The 18,089-nt window shown below is 39.2% G+C and overlaps 1 protein-coding gene across 1 annotated transcript; it reads left to right on the forward strand.

Moving 5' to 3' along the window:
• Positions 1 to 91: 91 nt before the first annotated feature.
• Positions 92 to 17,801, forward strand: LOC135484142 (annexin A6-like). Its single transcript, XM_064765302.1, has 22 exons — positions 92 to 399; positions 5,349 to 5,429; positions 7,118 to 7,236; positions 7,809 to 7,917; positions 9,012 to 9,158; positions 9,407 to 9,562; positions 10,054 to 10,155; positions 10,369 to 10,447; positions 10,710 to 10,813; positions 11,259 to 11,375; positions 11,598 to 11,682; positions 11,879 to 12,030; positions 12,226 to 12,327; positions 12,794 to 12,875; positions 13,153 to 13,253; positions 13,644 to 13,787; positions 14,174 to 14,396; positions 14,654 to 14,874; positions 15,362 to 15,566; positions 15,889 to 16,014; positions 16,221 to 16,333; positions 16,573 to 17,801. The coding sequence occupies exons 1-22, from the start codon at positions 340 to 342 to the stop codon at positions 16,696 to 16,698; spliced, it is 2,754 nt and encodes a 917-aa protein (XP_064621372.1). The 5' UTR covers positions 92 to 339; the 3' UTR covers positions 16,699 to 17,801.
• Positions 17,802 to 18,089: the final 288 nt, after the last annotated feature.

Here is an 18,089-nt window from a genome sequence, read left to right on the forward strand (position 1 = left end):
ATGATATGTGTACTACTATGGATCGTTGTGGCGTAACTAGGCGACGAGGCTTATCGATTGTCAATGGGGGTTGTGATATACTAGCTAGAGCACGTGCTAAAACCGTCTGCTATATTGGGGTTCGGTCATCCGTATAGTGGACACTGAAAGCACAAGTTATGCGTTCTATGACATTTACCGGTTGTAAGCAGTAGGATATTCTGTTAGGTGGGACACTTTTAGCTGATATCCTCGGATAATTAATGTGAATAATCTTATTACCTTTGGATAATATATATACTTTGGAGAAGAGATTATTAGCTTCATTTCAAAAATATCAGGGGCAAGAACATCTTAAGGATGAGTAAGCTACTGAAGAAGAAATGGGAAGAACGGGCTTATCAACAGCACATGCAAAAGGTAGGTTCCAGTGGCATTTCATTAACCTTATACCAATCCAGTGGGATTTCCAGTAACTGGGTCCAGTAGAGGTCTGATGTTAGGATAACATGTAAGGCCTGCTTCCATATCCCATTTAATTAATCCAGTGTCCCTATATGGGGTTTCCTAATGGCGTTCCAGTGGTTTGTTTAATACTGACTAGACCCATTCGAGTTACCAAATTACAATGGTGTAATATATTCATCTCCGAAGAAAAAAAGGATCCGTGGTGGTGATAATGATAAATTCATTTATGCTTTCATTTTTGGCTCACCGTTCGGGGAGTCTATACAATACCGCTGTGTCCGTCGTCCGTCGTCGTCGTCCGTCGTCGTATCCTGTGGCACGTTTTTTAACCTGGTTTGATACAAGATTCAAATGTACTTTTATTGCAATCTTGTATCAAACTATGATATCACATATAAATACCAAGTCCCTGTGGTTCAGATGATTGTTTAAGGTAAATGCAAATAATTAGTTGGCTATACATGTAACTCTGTAACTTGGAAAAGCATGGAAAGTTTGTCTGAGGATTAAAGATATTGACATTTGAGTGAAAAGAAAACAGCCTTGAGGTTAGGTGACTACGGTGGCCCATTAGGGACATCATGTTTTTTTTTAGATTCAAATACGATTTTTTTTTCTCGAATTTTCTCCACGGAATTAAGTATTTTCTCCGCGGAAATAACATTTATCTCCACGGAAATAACATTTATCTCCGCGGAAATAAATACTTTTCTCCACGGAATTAAGTATTTTCTCCGCGGAAATAACATTTATCTCCACGGAAATAACATTTATCTCCGCGGAAATAAATACTTTTCTCCACGGAATTAAGTATTTTCTCCGCGGAAATAACATTTATCTCCACGGAAATAACATTTATCTCCGCGGAAATAAATACTTTTCTCCACGGAATTAAGTATTTTCTCCGCGGAAATAACATTTATCTCCACGGAAATAACATTTATCTCCGCGGAAATAAATACTTTTCTCCACGGAATTAAGTATTTTCTCCGCGGAAATAACATTTATCTCCGCGGAAATAAATACTTTTCTCCACGGAATTAAGTATTTTCTCCGCGGAAATAACATTTATCTCCACGGAAATAACATTTATCTCCGCGGAAATAAATACTTTTCTCCACGGAATTAAGTATTTTCTCCGCGGAAATAACATTTATCTCCACGGAAATAACATTTATCTCCGCGGAAATAAATACTTTTCTCCACGGAATTAAGTATTTTCTCCGCGGAAATAACATTTATCTCCGCGGAAATAAATACTTTTCTCCACGGAATTAAGTATTTTCTCCGCGGAAATAACATTTATCTCCACGGAAATAACATTTATCTCCGCGGAAATAAATACTTTTCTCCACGGAATTAAGTATTTTCTCCGCGGAAATAACATTTATCTCCACGGAAATAACATTTATCTCCGCGGAAATAAATACTTTTCTCCACGGAATTAAGTATTTTCTCCGCGGAAATAACATTTATCTCCACGGAAATAACATTTATCTCCGCGGAAATAAATACTTTTCTCCACGGAATTAAGTATTTTCTCCGCGGAAATAACATTTATCTCCACGGAAATAACATTTATCTCCGCGGAAATAAATACTTTTCTCCACGGAATTAAGTATTTTCTCCGCGGAAATAACATTTATCTCCGCGGAAATAAATACTTTTCTCCACGGAATTAAGTATTTTCTCCGCGGAAATAACATTTATCTCCACGGAAATAACATTTATCTCCGCGGAAATAAATACTTTTCTCCACGGAATTAAGTATTTTCTCCGCGGAAATAACATTTATCTCCACGGAAATAACATTTATCTCCGCGGAAATAAATACTTTTCTCCACGGAATTAAGTATTTTCTCCGCGGAAATAACATTTATCTCCGCGGAAATAAATACTTTTCTCCACGGAATTAAGTATTTTCTCCGCGGAAATAACATTTATCTCCACGGAAATAACATTTATCTCCGCGGAAATAAATACTTTTCTCCACGGAATTAAGTATTTTCTCCGCGGAAATAACATTTATCTCCACGGAAATAACATTTATCTCCGCGGAAATAAATACTTTTCTCCACGGAATTAAGTATTTTCTCCGCGGAAATAAATAATTGATTCCGCTGATATGATTGGTCCTGCATTTTAGAGGACGAGGTCAAGGTGAAACTATTAACCCTTAAACCCCAACCTTGCGGTAGGCTCGGGAACCAAGCTGTACAGGCGCTGCCCGCTGGAACACGAGGCCGCTTGTCAATCCCGTTTGACATTGTCAAATCTGACAATCATCGTGTTACTTACATCTTCCACAGTCTTCATGCCAACACTATACACGTATAGTCAGATCTGACAATGTCAAACGGGATTGACAAGCGGCCTCGTGTTCCAGCGGGCAGCGCCTGTACAGCTTGGTTCCCGAGCCTACCGCAAGGTTGGGGTTTAAGGGTTAATAGTTTCACCTTGACCTCGTCCTCTAAAATGCAGGACCAATCATATCAGCGGAATCAATTATTTATTTCCGCGGAGAAAATACTTAATTCCGTGGAGAAAAGTATTTATTTCCGCGGAGATAAATGTTATTTCCGTGGAGATAAATGTTATTTCCGCGGAGAAAATACTTAATTCCGTGGAGAAAAGTATTTATTTCCGCGGAGATAAATGTTATTTCCGCGGAGAAAATACTTAATTCCGTGGAGAAAAGTATTTATTTCCGCGGAGATAAATGTTATTTCCGTGGAGATAAATGTTATTTCCGCGGAGAAAATACTTAATTCCGTGGAGAAAAGTATTTATTTCCGCGGAGATAAATGTTATTTCCGTGGAGATAAATGTTATTTCCGCGGAGAAAATACTTAATTCCGTGGAGAAAAGTATTTATTTCCGCGGAGATAAATGTTATTTCCGTGGAGATAAATGTTATTTCCGCGGAGAAAATACTTAATTCCGTGGAGAAAAGTATTTATTTCCGCGGAGATAAATGTTATTTCCGCGGAGAAAATACTTAATTCCGTGGAGAAAAGTATTTATTTCCGCGGAGATAAATGTTATTTCCGTGGAGATAAATGTTATTTCCGCGGAGAAAATACTTAATTCCGTGGAGAAAAGTATTTATTTCCGCGGAGATAAATGTTATTTCCGTGGAGATAAATGTTATTTCCGCGGAGAAAATACTTAATTCCGTGGAGAAAAGTATTTATTTCCGCGGAGATAAATGTTATTTCCGTGGAGATAAATGTTATTTCCGCGGAGAAAATACTTAATTCCGTGGAGAAAAGTATTTATTTCCGCGGAGATAAATGTTATTTCCGTGGAGATAAATGTTATTTCCGCGGAGAAAATACTTAATTCCGTGGAGAAAATTCGAGAAAAAAAAATCGTATTTGAATCTAAAAAAAAACATGATGTCCCTAATGGGCCACCGTAGGTGACAGATGATTTGATAATACAGTGGGACCTCCCACCACTCCAATAATATGGACAACCTCTCTATTAAGGACACTAGTTTTGGTCCCAAATTGGTTGTTTCCATTCAATTTAATTTCTCTAATCTGGACACCTCTCTATTAAAGACAGCAGTAGTCAGTCCCGGGTGTCCTAAATAAAGAGGTTCTACTGTATATTGCAATGGTATGTACAGTGGACTGAAATACCAGTAACCAAAAACGGGTTGAGCATGAGTGAGACACTGAGACAGCATGGGTTAAGCCATTGACAGTAACTGGTTCCTCTCTTTTTTGTCATATTATTTCCCTTGCTTGTGGCTTTCATGTGGCAGACATTGTTTATAACTTGAAATGATAGGTGCAGTTTTTCCAACTATATCCATCCCTCTCCCTATTGTGGCCACTGGGGATGCAAAAGATATTACTTATCATCTTATGGCAAAGTTTTTTTAGTTAACATGTAAAAAAGCTTCATATAAGCCTCAGTACATTTCAACAAAGAGAAAAAAAGCTTCATATAAGCCTCAGTACATTTCCACCAAGAGAATATACTTTGTATTTCATTATATTATGAAACTAGAAGGATTTGCTTAGATTAGTTGAAGCCCTAAAGGAATATCCTTTAGGTTTCAATTGAAACAGAATATCTTAGGTTCAGTTGCTTAGTTAGAACGCTGGTTTCAAACTAAGAATATCATAGTGAAACACTGGGTTTTTTTCAAATCTTATTGAGCATGAAGTTTCAAAATTTAACATAAAAACAATGAATATTGGAATATTCTCATGCTCATAATACAGTAAAACCTCTCCATCAAGGACACCCTTGGGACTGACATATGCTGTCCTTATAAGAGATGTGTCCTGATTACAGAGGTCAAATTGAATGGAAGCAACCAATTTGGGACCAAAACTAGTGTGCTTAATAGAGAAGTTATCCTTGATAGAGCGGTGTCGGCTAAGTGAGGTACCACTGTACTGGTAAACCTGCTTAGTTTGTCAAAACCAGTATGATCGAATATACCGAGAATCCCTTTTTAATAGCTTTTGTGTTGGGTTTGCAGATTCTGCATTACATTCCCTCAAGCTGTAGCATGTAACTCTTTGATTGATGTCGAATAGTTGGCTATTGCTTTGTTCAAACAAAACTTATGATAAGTTTGAATACTACAATTTGAGAACAATGCCACTAAAGAGTAGAAAGAAACCCAGCTTTTAATATGTTTTTTTTTGTATAGAATCATTTGATAGAACATTTGAATAACCAGATGTGAGTTGCTGCTTGAATAATTAATGCATGTGTCATTAACATTTTTGATAAATCGCCTCATTGGTTGTTAAGGTCCTTTAATGTTAACATCTAATATCATTTAACTGACAATACAATGTTCAGAGGGCACATAAGGGTCATGTAAGCCTCCTTTTTTGCCTCATTTTTGAGGTTTGCTTTCTTCTATCTTGCAGATACAGGCAGCCAAAGGAGGCGTGGACAGCAAACCTCCGCGGCGATTCCCTCATCTTCAGATTAAGACCACGAAGATCAAGGTAAGAAATTACTGTCAAAAATCATATTTCAGCAGGCATTTTGTTTGCACCAACAACCTTGATTTGCAAAAATAAGAGAAAAAGAAAAAACCCAATGACAAATATATTTAGGAGAAATTTTAACAAATTAAAATAATAATGACGCATGACGCTTACACAGGTTTACTGTAGCCTTGATTTTCTGTGATCATTAGGACAGCCTCTTGTTTGGCTGACACAACTTAATGAAATATTACTCAGTCTTTCTATACAAATAAGAGTTACTGTATAGTACCCAGTTATCAGAAAAGAAACCTGTACATTGTATCTGCATTTAGAAACTTAGAACAGCCCTCTCCCCGGCAAAATTTGATTTGGAGTCCTAACTGCTGTTGTGTAGCTCTGTGGTGTTTAGAGTAAGGTGCCCTGAATGTGTTCTTGTGAGAATATGTATCAGCAGAGTTGCTATCAACTCTTACTCCTGTTGTATGCCACAGCTACACTTAATATTTGACGTTTCTGTTGGGGTTGATCACGCCATGTCCCCTTACCAACAATCAAACCAAACAAAAGTTTAGAAGCAGCTCATCACTGTATTTAGAAGTCCCAATAATTGTCCCCTGAATTTAGTTCCCTTTTTTCGTGTTTGTGGAAGGGGGCATATTCCCCAGACATCCCTGAAAAACATGTTTTTCAGTCAGATTTAGTACAAAAAGAGGTGTTCTCCCCCCTCTCCAAGAGAGCCTGTTGCTCCCAGGACCAACAAGTTAAATACAGCATTGTAATCTCTGGCATATCAATCAATAAACTCGCTGAATTATTCAACATCATGGTCTGTGTACTCTGCTACACATGGATTAATCAGTCGATCTGGTGGATAACTTTAAGAAAAAATGATATTGAGTAGCATAAAAGTGTATGAAACCTATTTCTGAGAGGTTGTGAGATTTTCTCATTACTTCCCTAAAGGACCAAGGCTGTGTCTTACCAATAACCTGTATTTGCTGGGTGTAAATAAGGCCTTTTGCAATCTTTCATTTCAAAGGCAGTATGTGTAGGATCAAAGAAAGTAATTGAAAATGATTTGAAGCTCCTAGGCATGATATTCTATCCTTCAGTAGTTTGGGTTCAACTGTCTGATTCGTTTTTAAGTGAGATTATTGAGAATCAGTTAAGGGAAACCTTTCACTCTGATATTGCCAATCATATCAATATAAAGTCAATAATTGGCTTTATTGCGCCTAAGATTACTGGTGAGAAATCAACAGTTATCAGTTAATTGCACATTACTTTTATGATAGCTTTTATGATATCAACTGAAATAATCTCTGTGAGTATTGGAAAGCCGCTTTCAGGAAACTGTTCTTCTGCATTCATTCTCAGAGTCAATATTAGTTCAGTTGGAAGACTATGAGTGCCCTTGGTTGGTAGGCGGAGGAGCACCCTGGTTTGTGAGAATACTGGAGCCCTTTTGTCATCAATTAGTTGACATTTCTCTGTCGACACCAGGAAAGAGGATGTTGGTTCACTTCTACCAGTCATGGGCTTCAGACACTGAACTGTGCAACTCTTTTGTCATCAATCAAACCCTTCTCCCATCTCACCCCAATAAGTCCAACCCCACCTTTCCGTCAGGCACTCTTTGGCCGTAAAAAGGGACTTTGCGATCTTGGGGCCTGTTTGTCAAGTTGTTCTCTCACTGTTTTCAGAAAGAGGAGGAAAAGTTAGCCGAGGTGCATTACCAGAACCAGATTTTGGTTCAGAGGCTGACCGGGATAATGGGGCGCAGGGCCTCCGTTGATTCACAGCAGGACAGCTATGCTCGAAGGTAAGGACAGGTTAGGATCAATAGAAAAGTGAAGTTGGCAGTATCACAAACTGCAGTCAGAGTACCATCATAAATGCGTCAAACCATTTCCCAGTGATCCAATATGACAAGCTGTTTCAGTGTGTATGCACGGTCATACTTTTTACAGCTGAAACGCTGGCTTTGTGTATGTCCATTTCACTTTTATTTATTCACCAATATTGATTTTCATCTTGTATTTGTTCAGTGGAGTTTTACCACTTACATTACTTAGCAACCCAGTTGTAATGGGTTGTCAAGGACATCTCATTGATAGAATTTCTCCAGTTCGAATCAAAACTGACAGCAGATAATCATGCGATTAACTTTTTTGTATGCAATTCCATGGTTTTAAAACCAAATCTCATGCCTATTCTCATCTCACGCCATATCTCATCCCTAAGAGATCTCCTGAGGTTGCCAAATGTGTATGTTATGGAATCTTGTGGCAGTGAAATAGTCGTTCTGTCTATGAGATGATTTGATTGTGCCATGAAAATTATCCCCCCCATTCTCCCTTGATGTGCATTTTAATATCAAGGCATGTATTTTAGTTTGAACCTTCGTAAGCGGGAGAAGGAAGCGGAGAGAATCTACAAATCTAACCAAGCCATAGCTCGGAGATTGGAGAGCATTAAGCCTGTCATCAATTCAAGAGAACAAGTAAGAATTGGCAATAATCATTGCTTGGTCCATTTTTTATGCATTCTACAATAGAAGCACCCTCTATACAGCAACTCTATAACTATTGCATAGTAATGTCCAGCTGGAACTTTTGCATGCAGCATTCACTTTAAAAGCTAACCCCAGTTCTGACCTCTGCTATTGACTGTGCTCTGGCTATAGTCTTGACCATTCACCGGTATATCAAGGTTGCAGTCGATTGAATTTGCTCACAATACCTGTCAGAAATCAATTAAACCCTTGATTGAAACTGATGGATTTATGAGTGGCTAAAACGATATTGGAATCTGATGACTGACAACTTCAGCTGAAGAGCGGGAATCACGTTATTGGCCATTCTGGCTTGCTTCAACACCCATGGGAACTCTATGAAAAGCAGCAGTTTTCATTCCATGCTGTGCAAAACAAAGACCAAATCAGGTTAAGGAGAGCATTTTACCTTAGAGACAATATTTTACCTTTAAGGCTGTTCTAGGACATTTCCCCAGATTTTGCGTTAGAGCCATGTCTTTCCTTTTTGCTTAAAGAGGAAGCCAGGGTATATTATAATGTTATCAGTCAATGTTATTTCTCGTGTGGTATAATGCAAGCTTGTGCAAGTAGACTTTTCACGATCAATTCTTCCTTCGATAGACAGGAACTGGGACATTCACTATACAAATTGACTTCTCTTTATAACTCATTTGGAACACAACTCCTTTCATGCATGATATGAAATTTTTCAACCATTCAACCGTTCAATGATATCGGCGAGACTTTAGAATTTTAAAGATAGACAGCCTTGGCCGAAGCACGGGTTTGTTGCTGATAGCGGGCTGTTAAGTAAAAGAATCTGGCTAAAGTTCTCTTGTGGTCAGTGACCAGCTGTACTATAGCTCAAAGTCCCATGACTGCAAACAAAAATTATTCAGCCACTTACGGAAAAGATGTCATATGTCAAACGATTCCTTATAATATTGGTATAATGCTCACTTTGAAGATAACATCTTACTCTATTTATGTAGGTTGGTGGTTGGCAGTCAATGCCAGGGTTATCCAAAAGGTTTAGAACTAGATTTCATGTCTGATTCCAGGAAGAAGACTTCAGGAAGCACAAGGAGTACAGGAAACTTAGGACAGACTCAACAAAGATGTATCCAGAGTACAGCAATGAGAGAGAAGAGAGGGATAACTTCGTGCATGTCCGGCGAAGAAGCAGATCACTTGATGGGTCAGAAGACGTACGTCAAATTTTAGTCGCAAATTTAAGCTTTCGATTGGTGTCAGTGTTGAGAATATTGTCAACAAGTCATTGGTTGTCACTTCACTTGATTGATATTTGGTAGGCTTACTATGTTTCGATTGGAAGAGAAGAGAAGATATTTTGGGCTGCACTAATAATCAAATTTGCATCAGTGTAGTTATCCTGGCTGACAGGCCTCTAGTTGACTCAACATCCCTGATATTTTGCCTCACCTTATCTTTTTAGGTATACTTTGACTATGGAGATGATGATAATACTGGCTTGGATGATGATGATGGCGAGGGAAAGCCAAGGCAACCAGATGATGATGATGATGAAGTCGGAGAAGATGGGCTGAGGCCATCTGATTATGCTTATCTTTACAGCGATGATGACGATGAGGTAAGTTGATTAACAAATTACAATTTTTATTTGGTTTGTTCTATTCTTAACCATTTTAATACGGATGCCATTTTTTGCCGTCGTCAACCCAGTTGGGATTATTGACCCAATGACTCGTAAAGTTAAGGAGTCTATCGCAAGTTACAGTACTGTCCATTTGGATGGGGTCATTTGCTTGCCCTTAGAAAGACACTAAGCTGCAAGGAACCTCAATCTTACAGCTTGCTTTGAGTATTTAAGGATGAAGCAATTGAAGTAATACAACTTTCTCATGATTGCAATCGAGCACGGGCAGTGCATGCCGGAGTTTGAACCAACAACACAGCAACAGGCTAAAAACTTAGACCCCACCCCACTCAAATGCTCGGGAAGTTATAGCCACATCATTTGGTGATAGGCCAACAAGGCTTCCTTAGTGATTTTAGCCTGAACCTATTCTTAGTTAAACTCTAAGGAACATTCATATTGACCATTTCCTATGACTTTTACAGATGCCAGAGGAGAAATGGATGAAGAAAAAGAACCAGCCCCAACCCCAATTGAAGAATGCCGATGGTCAACCGGTGAAACTGCCCAAAATTGAAAACAGAAGAGTAAGTGTCATAGAGGCCTACAGATGTTGTCCTTGGCCATTAATTCAGTTTGAAGTAGAGAAGAGACTTGGTCACAATCAAGTTGTGGTGATGATCCCATGTAATGATGTTACCCCCAAATCTGCTATAGACTGCCTCCTGTCAGTGGATGATGCAAATCATGTCATCAAAATGAGCACTTAAGTTGTAATAAATTCATACACTTCATTTTAGGACTACTTTGGAAATGTCCAACACCAGCATGAAATGGATGCTCGAGCTTTATTTAGGGCTTGCAAATTCAACAGTGCGGGTAAGTTAAGTTTCATCCAACCACTTTGCACTTTCCAACTCAGGATATCAGAACCATCCACTCGTCTGAATGAGCTTGTGCCAGAAACATGCTTAATGCAAATATTTGACATTTCAAATATAAGCTGAGTTGGGTCTCTTGTTCTAAACTTAATTTTCGTTACCTCAAATGTGTCTGAGTGCCAGGTCTTTGAACATCTTGTACTCATCTTATCTTATAATCATTTTGAAAGTGTTGTATGGGAAATCTTTTACAATTTTAGGTAATTTTGAAGAAACTCTCACTAAAGGCCATGGAGCATTATTGAAGAGGACACCTCAGCACCGGGCGAAAATAAAAGAGAAATACACAGAGTTATTTGATCTGGTAAGTAACAGGTGATAAATGGGGTTTTATACAGGTTTTTGTGATCATTGGTCTTATCCAGAGAGTATCATTATGTTAATATGAATCCCACAGCCTCGCATGCTAGCATTAGAGGGGCAGCGGTAGTGCAGTTGGAGAGAGTCGACCTCATGATCAGGAGGTCGTGGGTTCGACTCCCGGCCGAGTCACTGCTTGGTTCCCCGACTGGTTGAGTTCAAGTGAGCGCCTTCTGGTTGCTCTTTGAATCCCCTGATTGATTTCTGTGGAGACCGGGGTAATAATGTGATATCCCACAGCACTTTAACAGTTCCATTACTGAGGAGCGCTATATAAATGCGTGACATTACCCTGAAAGCCCTTTGAGTTAAAAAGAGAGTTCATGTGCTCGATTATCATCCATGTGAGGGAGATTTCATTTCATGGCGTTGATTTGTTTTGTTTCCAGAGTCTTGAAGACGAGCTGAAGAAAGTCACCAAACCCACTGTGCATCCATTCATCACTGCGCTGCTGACTGCCAGAGGAGGCCTTGATGATGCTGAAGAACTGCAGGCAGCTTTATCAGTAAGTTTCACTCCGAGTTATTCTTTCAGTAATTGGAGCACTGAAACTGAAACTGAAACTGCACAAGTCCTTCTTTAAACCATGGAATTGTGCAATCCATCATTTAACCTGTAAGACTTTTTGTTTCCTTCACCAGTAATTGTATCAGCGCGAAAATTTTACTGCATCAACTATAATCTCTTCGATATTGTGGTGTCAGCTTTCATTGTTATTTTCATCTAGAGCGGAAGCGTCCCTCGGTTGATCCACTTGTTCTGTAGCAGGAGCAAGTCCAGTTTGAACTCGCTGCAGAATTCATACAAAAGTAGTAAGTAGCAAACCAGAACTTTTAAACTATTCAATAATCCACTAGACTGATAAGGCCTACCATTTTAACTTTTAATATTAAAATATCTATTGATTAGTCATGCATTACATTGTTTGTAGTGCTAAATGCAATGTTTTGTTGCTATCAAATCAATATTAATTTCTTTCCCAGCAGAAATGTCTTCCTCCTTTTTCAGAATACAAAAAGACCGTCGACACTGCCCTGACAGAAGTCATCACAGACCCAGACGTGCATACGCTGTTGTTATTGTTGCTAAGGAAAGATGGCAGACACGATTATCCCAGTGATGATGTCCTTGCAAAAACTGATGCTAGAAAACTTTACATGGTGAGTGAGGCCTATATATTTGCCAATGACTCCGTACATTTGATTATGACTCAGTATCTTCGATAATGACTCAGTACATTGGATAATGACTCAGTACATTTGATAATGACTCAGTACATTTGATAATGACTCAGTACATTTGATGCAGATAAATTGACAACCATAATGAAGTATATCATGGACCTTTGTTTTTAGTCTGGTAAAGGCAAGTGGACAGATGAAGATGGTGCCTTTTTGAAAATTGTGTCAACGAGAAGTTATCCACAAATTAGTGCCACCATGACTGGATTTAGAGGGGTAGGTACTTGGAATCATATACATTTATCTGATGAGTTGGGCTGATTATATGCAAGCTTTACTCGGGGACAATAAGAGGTACCATAGAACCTCTTTATTAGGTACATCCTAGGGACTGACAGCTGCTGTCCTCAAGAGAGAGGTGTCCTGATTAGAGAGGTCAAATTGAATGGAAACCATCAATTTGGGACAAAGACTAGTGTCCTCAATATTTAGGACATCTTCTCTATGTAGAGAAGATGTCCTCTATTTAGAGAAGATCTCCTAAAGGGAAAGGTTGTCTGGAAGAGATAGTGTCCATGAAGGGAGGTTCCACAGTATAGTTGTAATCCTAGATGACCAACAAATTCAAATCAAAGGATACAACCGACGCGATGAATAATGACCACATTGGTCTATTATTAGTTTGATTGGCTCATATGAATATCAACTCTGTCATATGCTTATTCAAGTTTCTCAACTTCAGGTTGCTGGCAGACCTCTGGGGGAAGCTGCTGAAGAAGACATTGAGTGTTCATCAGAGTATTCGAAGGCTATCAAAGCATTTGGTGAGCATCACTTTGTATTGATGCAATTCTAGAACCTACCGTGTTGCCTTCTCCGAAAGGTGAAGTGAAGTTGACACGACATACGGTAAAGAATTTACACAATGGTCTGTTTGAAACAAGTGTGCAGTTCATCCTCTTTTGCATTCACTCTCAGGAAGAACAGGGCCATATTGAGATGGGGCTTGCATGGAAGAAAATTGCCCCCAGTGAGAATCTTGGTTTTAAATTTCTTAGAGCCAAATGAGCTATTTATATTGTTAAAATTCTGATCTTTCAGGCAATATGATGGTAGATAAGGAGGGTGTATCTGCGTCCCAACTTCGTCTATCAATGAAAAACCCAGACAAGTTCATCAAGCTGATGGTAGTTGTGTCTGATGTAAGTCTAAGCGAGAAAAGAGGCTTGCTATATCTGTGGACCTGGTGCTTCAATTTTGATGAAACTTGATTTGATGTGGAACTTTTAGTCCATTCTTTGAGAATTTGTACATGTCATGCCAACTAGGACATTATAGCCATAAAAATACTGGCCAGTTTGAAATGTAGGAGGAAACCAGAGACCGCAGGTGAAACCTGCATTGTTAGATAGAGTCAGCCTCTCTGCCTTATGAAGATGATTCTGCTTGGGGAGCAAATGAAGGACTTCAGCAGAGGCAGAGTCACTATGTTAATTTTGAATTGCAATTCTTTTTCCATAAAACTAACATAGAGATTTGAAGGTTTTTCTAACCTGACTTAAAAAAACCTCAAGAAACTTTTTTGTCCTTAGGGTTCAGACCTGAGCGCAATCAAGGATGCATACAAGGAGAAGTATGGTATTGAGTTGGAGAATGACATCAGGAATAAGTACAGGGGTGAACAGCTCAAGCTACTCCTTGCTTTGTGTGAAAAGCGTCCTCCCCCAAAAGCTAAGGTAAGTTGGAAAATTGTAGTGTAACTAATGAGCTCTCAGCATCCCGCTTGTTGCTGCTGAAAAAATTACACCTTGCTACTCTGTCATGGAACATCCTTCAATTCATTAAACAATTAAACCTCCATCAAAAACATGCTCTCAAATTCTAGTTTACCATTTATTCTAAAGTCCATACCAATTAGCTACTAATTGCCACCGAAGACAATGAACAGTAGCTTGTTAAGGACTCCTCCCCTCTTGCCAAAGATGGGGTCGCTAGCTGAGTTAACACAATCATCTAGTCATGAGTCCATCCTGTGGGTTGTCAACTCCACGTGTAGCCCCTGTGACTTATCCACATAATTTCATATCGTACTCTAATTTCAACAATGTCTTACACGCTTCAGGTAAAAACCAAGGATGCCACCTCCTTTCCCTTGCCAGTGAAGCAAAAGAGGTTTACGACAAATTTTAGTTCAAAGAAGGTATTCGAGGAGCCCCAGCGAGATAGTCCACCTTTGACTCCTTCACCTCCTCTCTCACCTAAGAAACAGACTTCACCTCTGCTGTCGCCTACAAAACTGACTGAGGAGAAGGCTAATAAAAAGGCTGTGAGATGGGATGATTCTGGTAGGTTATCCTGTTTGAGATTGAGGAAGAGGGTCCAAAACCTTAAAAAAGTATTGTACATCAGTATCAACATCAAACTTGCCATTGGAATACCTCACACCTATCTTTTTGTGGCTGATGTGAGGAGGCCTTCATGATGTTTGTACCCTTTGACCAGTTTTATCAAGGACAGTGGTGTTCCCAAATGTGTGATCAATTCTAATGTTCTTTTTAAATGTTGTCCTTTGTAATTTTAATGTCCATTTCAAATTTTGTAGCAAGTGGAAGTACAGAAAGTGAGGACAGACCTGACCAGCAGGGCTCGCAACCAATACAGAAGATCGCAGAAGAATCATCCACGAATGATGACTGCGAGCATCTTTATGAAGCCATGTGCGGTTTCGGGACAGATGAGGATGTCATCACCGATATTCTAGCTCAGCGGACGAATAAACAAAGACAGAAGATTAGAGACAAATATGCTGACTTATATGACAAGGTGGGCATAACTTTCCGAATTTTGGTCAATTGCAAAGTACCAGGGAAGATTTGGTCCTCAAATTCAGTATCCTTCATTGTCTGGTGTCAAGCGATGTTTTAAAGGGTAATCTTTGATGTACGTATCATGGTGAAAACTGGTCAGTTGCAGTAAAGTGGCTTTCTTAAGGACTAAAACAAAGATGGTGGTGCATCCATCTGGTTGTGGAGTTCTACCCCTGGGAGGGGGGTTCACTCCCGAAGACATGTGTACAGCATCCTTGTACCACAAAGGAGTGATGGGGTGTTTTTTGGTTGGCAAAACGAGACCCACGCAGGGCAAATAGACCCCCCATTTTTCAGTCGAACCCCTCATAAGCCCAAAGGCATGCTTTAAAAGATACCAGCCACTGGCCATAGGCCTCTGATTTTCGACTCTCTATTTATCCTTAGATACAAAATTCTTTTTTTAATGTTAATACTAACTATCAGTGCAATATTTATTTCAGAAATTGATCAGCGACCTGAAATCAGAACTAAGTGGCAATTATGAGGAGCTGATCCTGAGTTTAATGATGGCACCCACTGAGTACCTGGCACATTCCCTCCATCATGACATATCAGAAGCCGAGATGGAAGCAGACGCCCTCATTAGCATAATACACAGCATCGGCAGCAAGGAGATTGAAAATATGAAGAAGGAGTATAAAAGGGGTAAGTTGTAATAATCCAACTCAGTATTCTCGATATTTCATTGATGTTTCCAAAGTACAATCTCTAGACCATGATTGAGATATTGTAACTTTTCGATTGGATCAATCTGCTGATTTTGACATCACCACATCGCAACACATACTTTTGCCTGAAGCCTTTTGTATACTCATGTTGCAAGTCAGTTAGTTATTCTGAAGGGATAGACCTGTCTGTTCAACAACATGCTCTGTGCTTAGCTCCTTGCAGCCGCCCAGGATCAAAATGATTGAAAAAATCCAGATACATGTTCCCTCTCAGCCAAACCCTTCCTCCTTTTTCGCAGCTCACAACATTGAACTGGTAGATGACCTAAAGGAACGAGGCAATGGTGATTTCAAGAATATGATGCTAGCATTGTTGAAAGATTCTTCAGCAGATGAATCCGGAAAAGAGAAATTGGACAAACTCGGTGAGTGCCAAATACTAGAGACCTTGCTCAGATCTGGAGGTGCCTGCATGAAAGATGCAGGTGCCATCTTTGGTTTTCTATAGCCAATTATCCCAGTCAGGAACAACCTTGGAATTTGGCCCAAAGGAAGATGTTGGACTCAACCCAGAGGCGCAGATTAGGTTCAGATTCTGATGTAGTGTATAGTCTATTGTGTTTTCTTCCAGGTGAATCTCTGAAAGATGCCCCCTCGCATTTCGTGCAGTTGATCCAGAACAGTTTTGATGGCTTTGGAACGGATGAACGACCTTTGATCAGAATCATAGTTTCAAGATCAGAGGTAGGGTTTTGCATAAATATACATGTAGCTTGTGTAAAGGTCTTGCACTGTTTACAATTGTTCAGCTGTGTGTCATTATAATTTAAGAGACAAATGATACTTTCATTAATTTTCCAAAATTCATAGTCAATATGCATTTTTTCTCTCTAATAAGTGTGTGTGTGGGGGGGGGACCCTGCGTCTGTACCTGTATTCTGATTACTCGTCTTGTCATTAAAAGTAGTTGACTTCATTTTCAGGTTGACCTTGGTGCAATTAAGAAGCAATATAAGGAGAAATATGGCAAATCTCTTGTTGATGCTGTCAGGAGTGAGACAAGTGGGGATTTCAAGGACTGCCTGCTGGCCATTGTCAACAAAAGCTAGCTTCGTAAAACTTATGAGGGACTGCCTGCTGACCAGAGAGAGCTAGCATCGGATAAAGATAGCGTCTCATCTACTTGAAACAAATACTAGCTTTGTATTAACAATTATAAGGGACTGCCTGCTGATTAGAGAAAGCCAGCTTTAGATCAAGGTAGTGATCTCTATCTGCTTGAAGTATTTGGGCAATACAACTCTGGTGTAAAATTTGTGTCAGCGAACTTCATGTCACAGTAATATGTGCTTGCCAGTAAATTGCATTAAAAACGATAGTTACCTTAGGTTAGATTGTCTATACTCGCAACTTTCCATTTTAAAAGGTCTTTATGTATGTTTAAAGCAGAGATATTCAAACCTACCTGTACATTGCTCTTCTTTGTGTCACATTTATACATCACTGATTATTGGATTGTTTTTCTTCATTGCTCACTGTTTTGGTCATGCAATGGCAACACGGAAGTATCAGTTTCAAGTATTCCTAAATTTCTAGGAAACAGTTTGTTGATCTTTCATAGTAGGCCTACTTCAAGTTGGTTTGAGATGTCATAATTGATGTTCGTTGCATGTAGTGTTAAAATTGATATTCAGTGTAAATTTACATAATTGAAATATTTCAAATCAAATTTTGAACAATCGTCATAGGTATAATGGGACTGTGATAGCTTGTCTGTGATAATTACAAACAACAGGTTTGTTTATTCAGTTTTGTAGGAGTTTTCAATGCATCACGTTTTGTTATTTTTCCAAGATTTGATACTTTTGCAATTTTGCACGTTTGCATCAGACTCAGAGGGATCTGCGATCAACATCTTGGCATTTGACGTCACGTTTTCGCTACGTCACAGGTACCTGCGATCAAAATCACTTGTCTGCAGAATACCATGCGACAGGTGTTACGATCATGATCGCAGACACATTCGAGGATTATCAATACCTATCGACATGAAGATGTTCACACAATGTATCACTATGTGCCATATATTTTCACTGTTTGCAATAGTCTATGGAAACTCAGTTCATGTTCCCATAGCAATTTTACTAAAGACTTTGTTTCCTTTGAAATGTTTTCAGTTGAGATGTTATTTGATTTTAGCAATAAATCTGTATTTCTCATTTGCTTGTTTGACTTTTCATTCTGTTCTCACTGTAAAGTCAGGGAGACATGCTTGCTTATATCTCGCTGTTGTGCCCTGTCTCAACAAGCTGTAAGCTCTTCAGTTTTTGACCTTACAACACACTTTGTAGAGTTGTCCAGTGAGTCGGCTGACGGCGTTGCCACCCAGTCACCAATGTGCTGAGATGATTGAAAGCAATCGAGGTCTCCAAATTATGTGATTCAGTATTCTGTTGGAATGCCAACAAAATGGGATATCTTTTTGCCATCTTCTCCTCGA

Source organism: Lineus longissimus, chromosome 3, assembly GCF_910592395.1.
Source record: "Lineus longissimus chromosome 3, tnLinLong1.2, whole genome shotgun sequence".
NCBI classification, from domain to species: Eukaryota; Metazoa; Nemertea; class Pilidiophora; order Heteronemertea; family Lineidae; genus Lineus; species Lineus longissimus.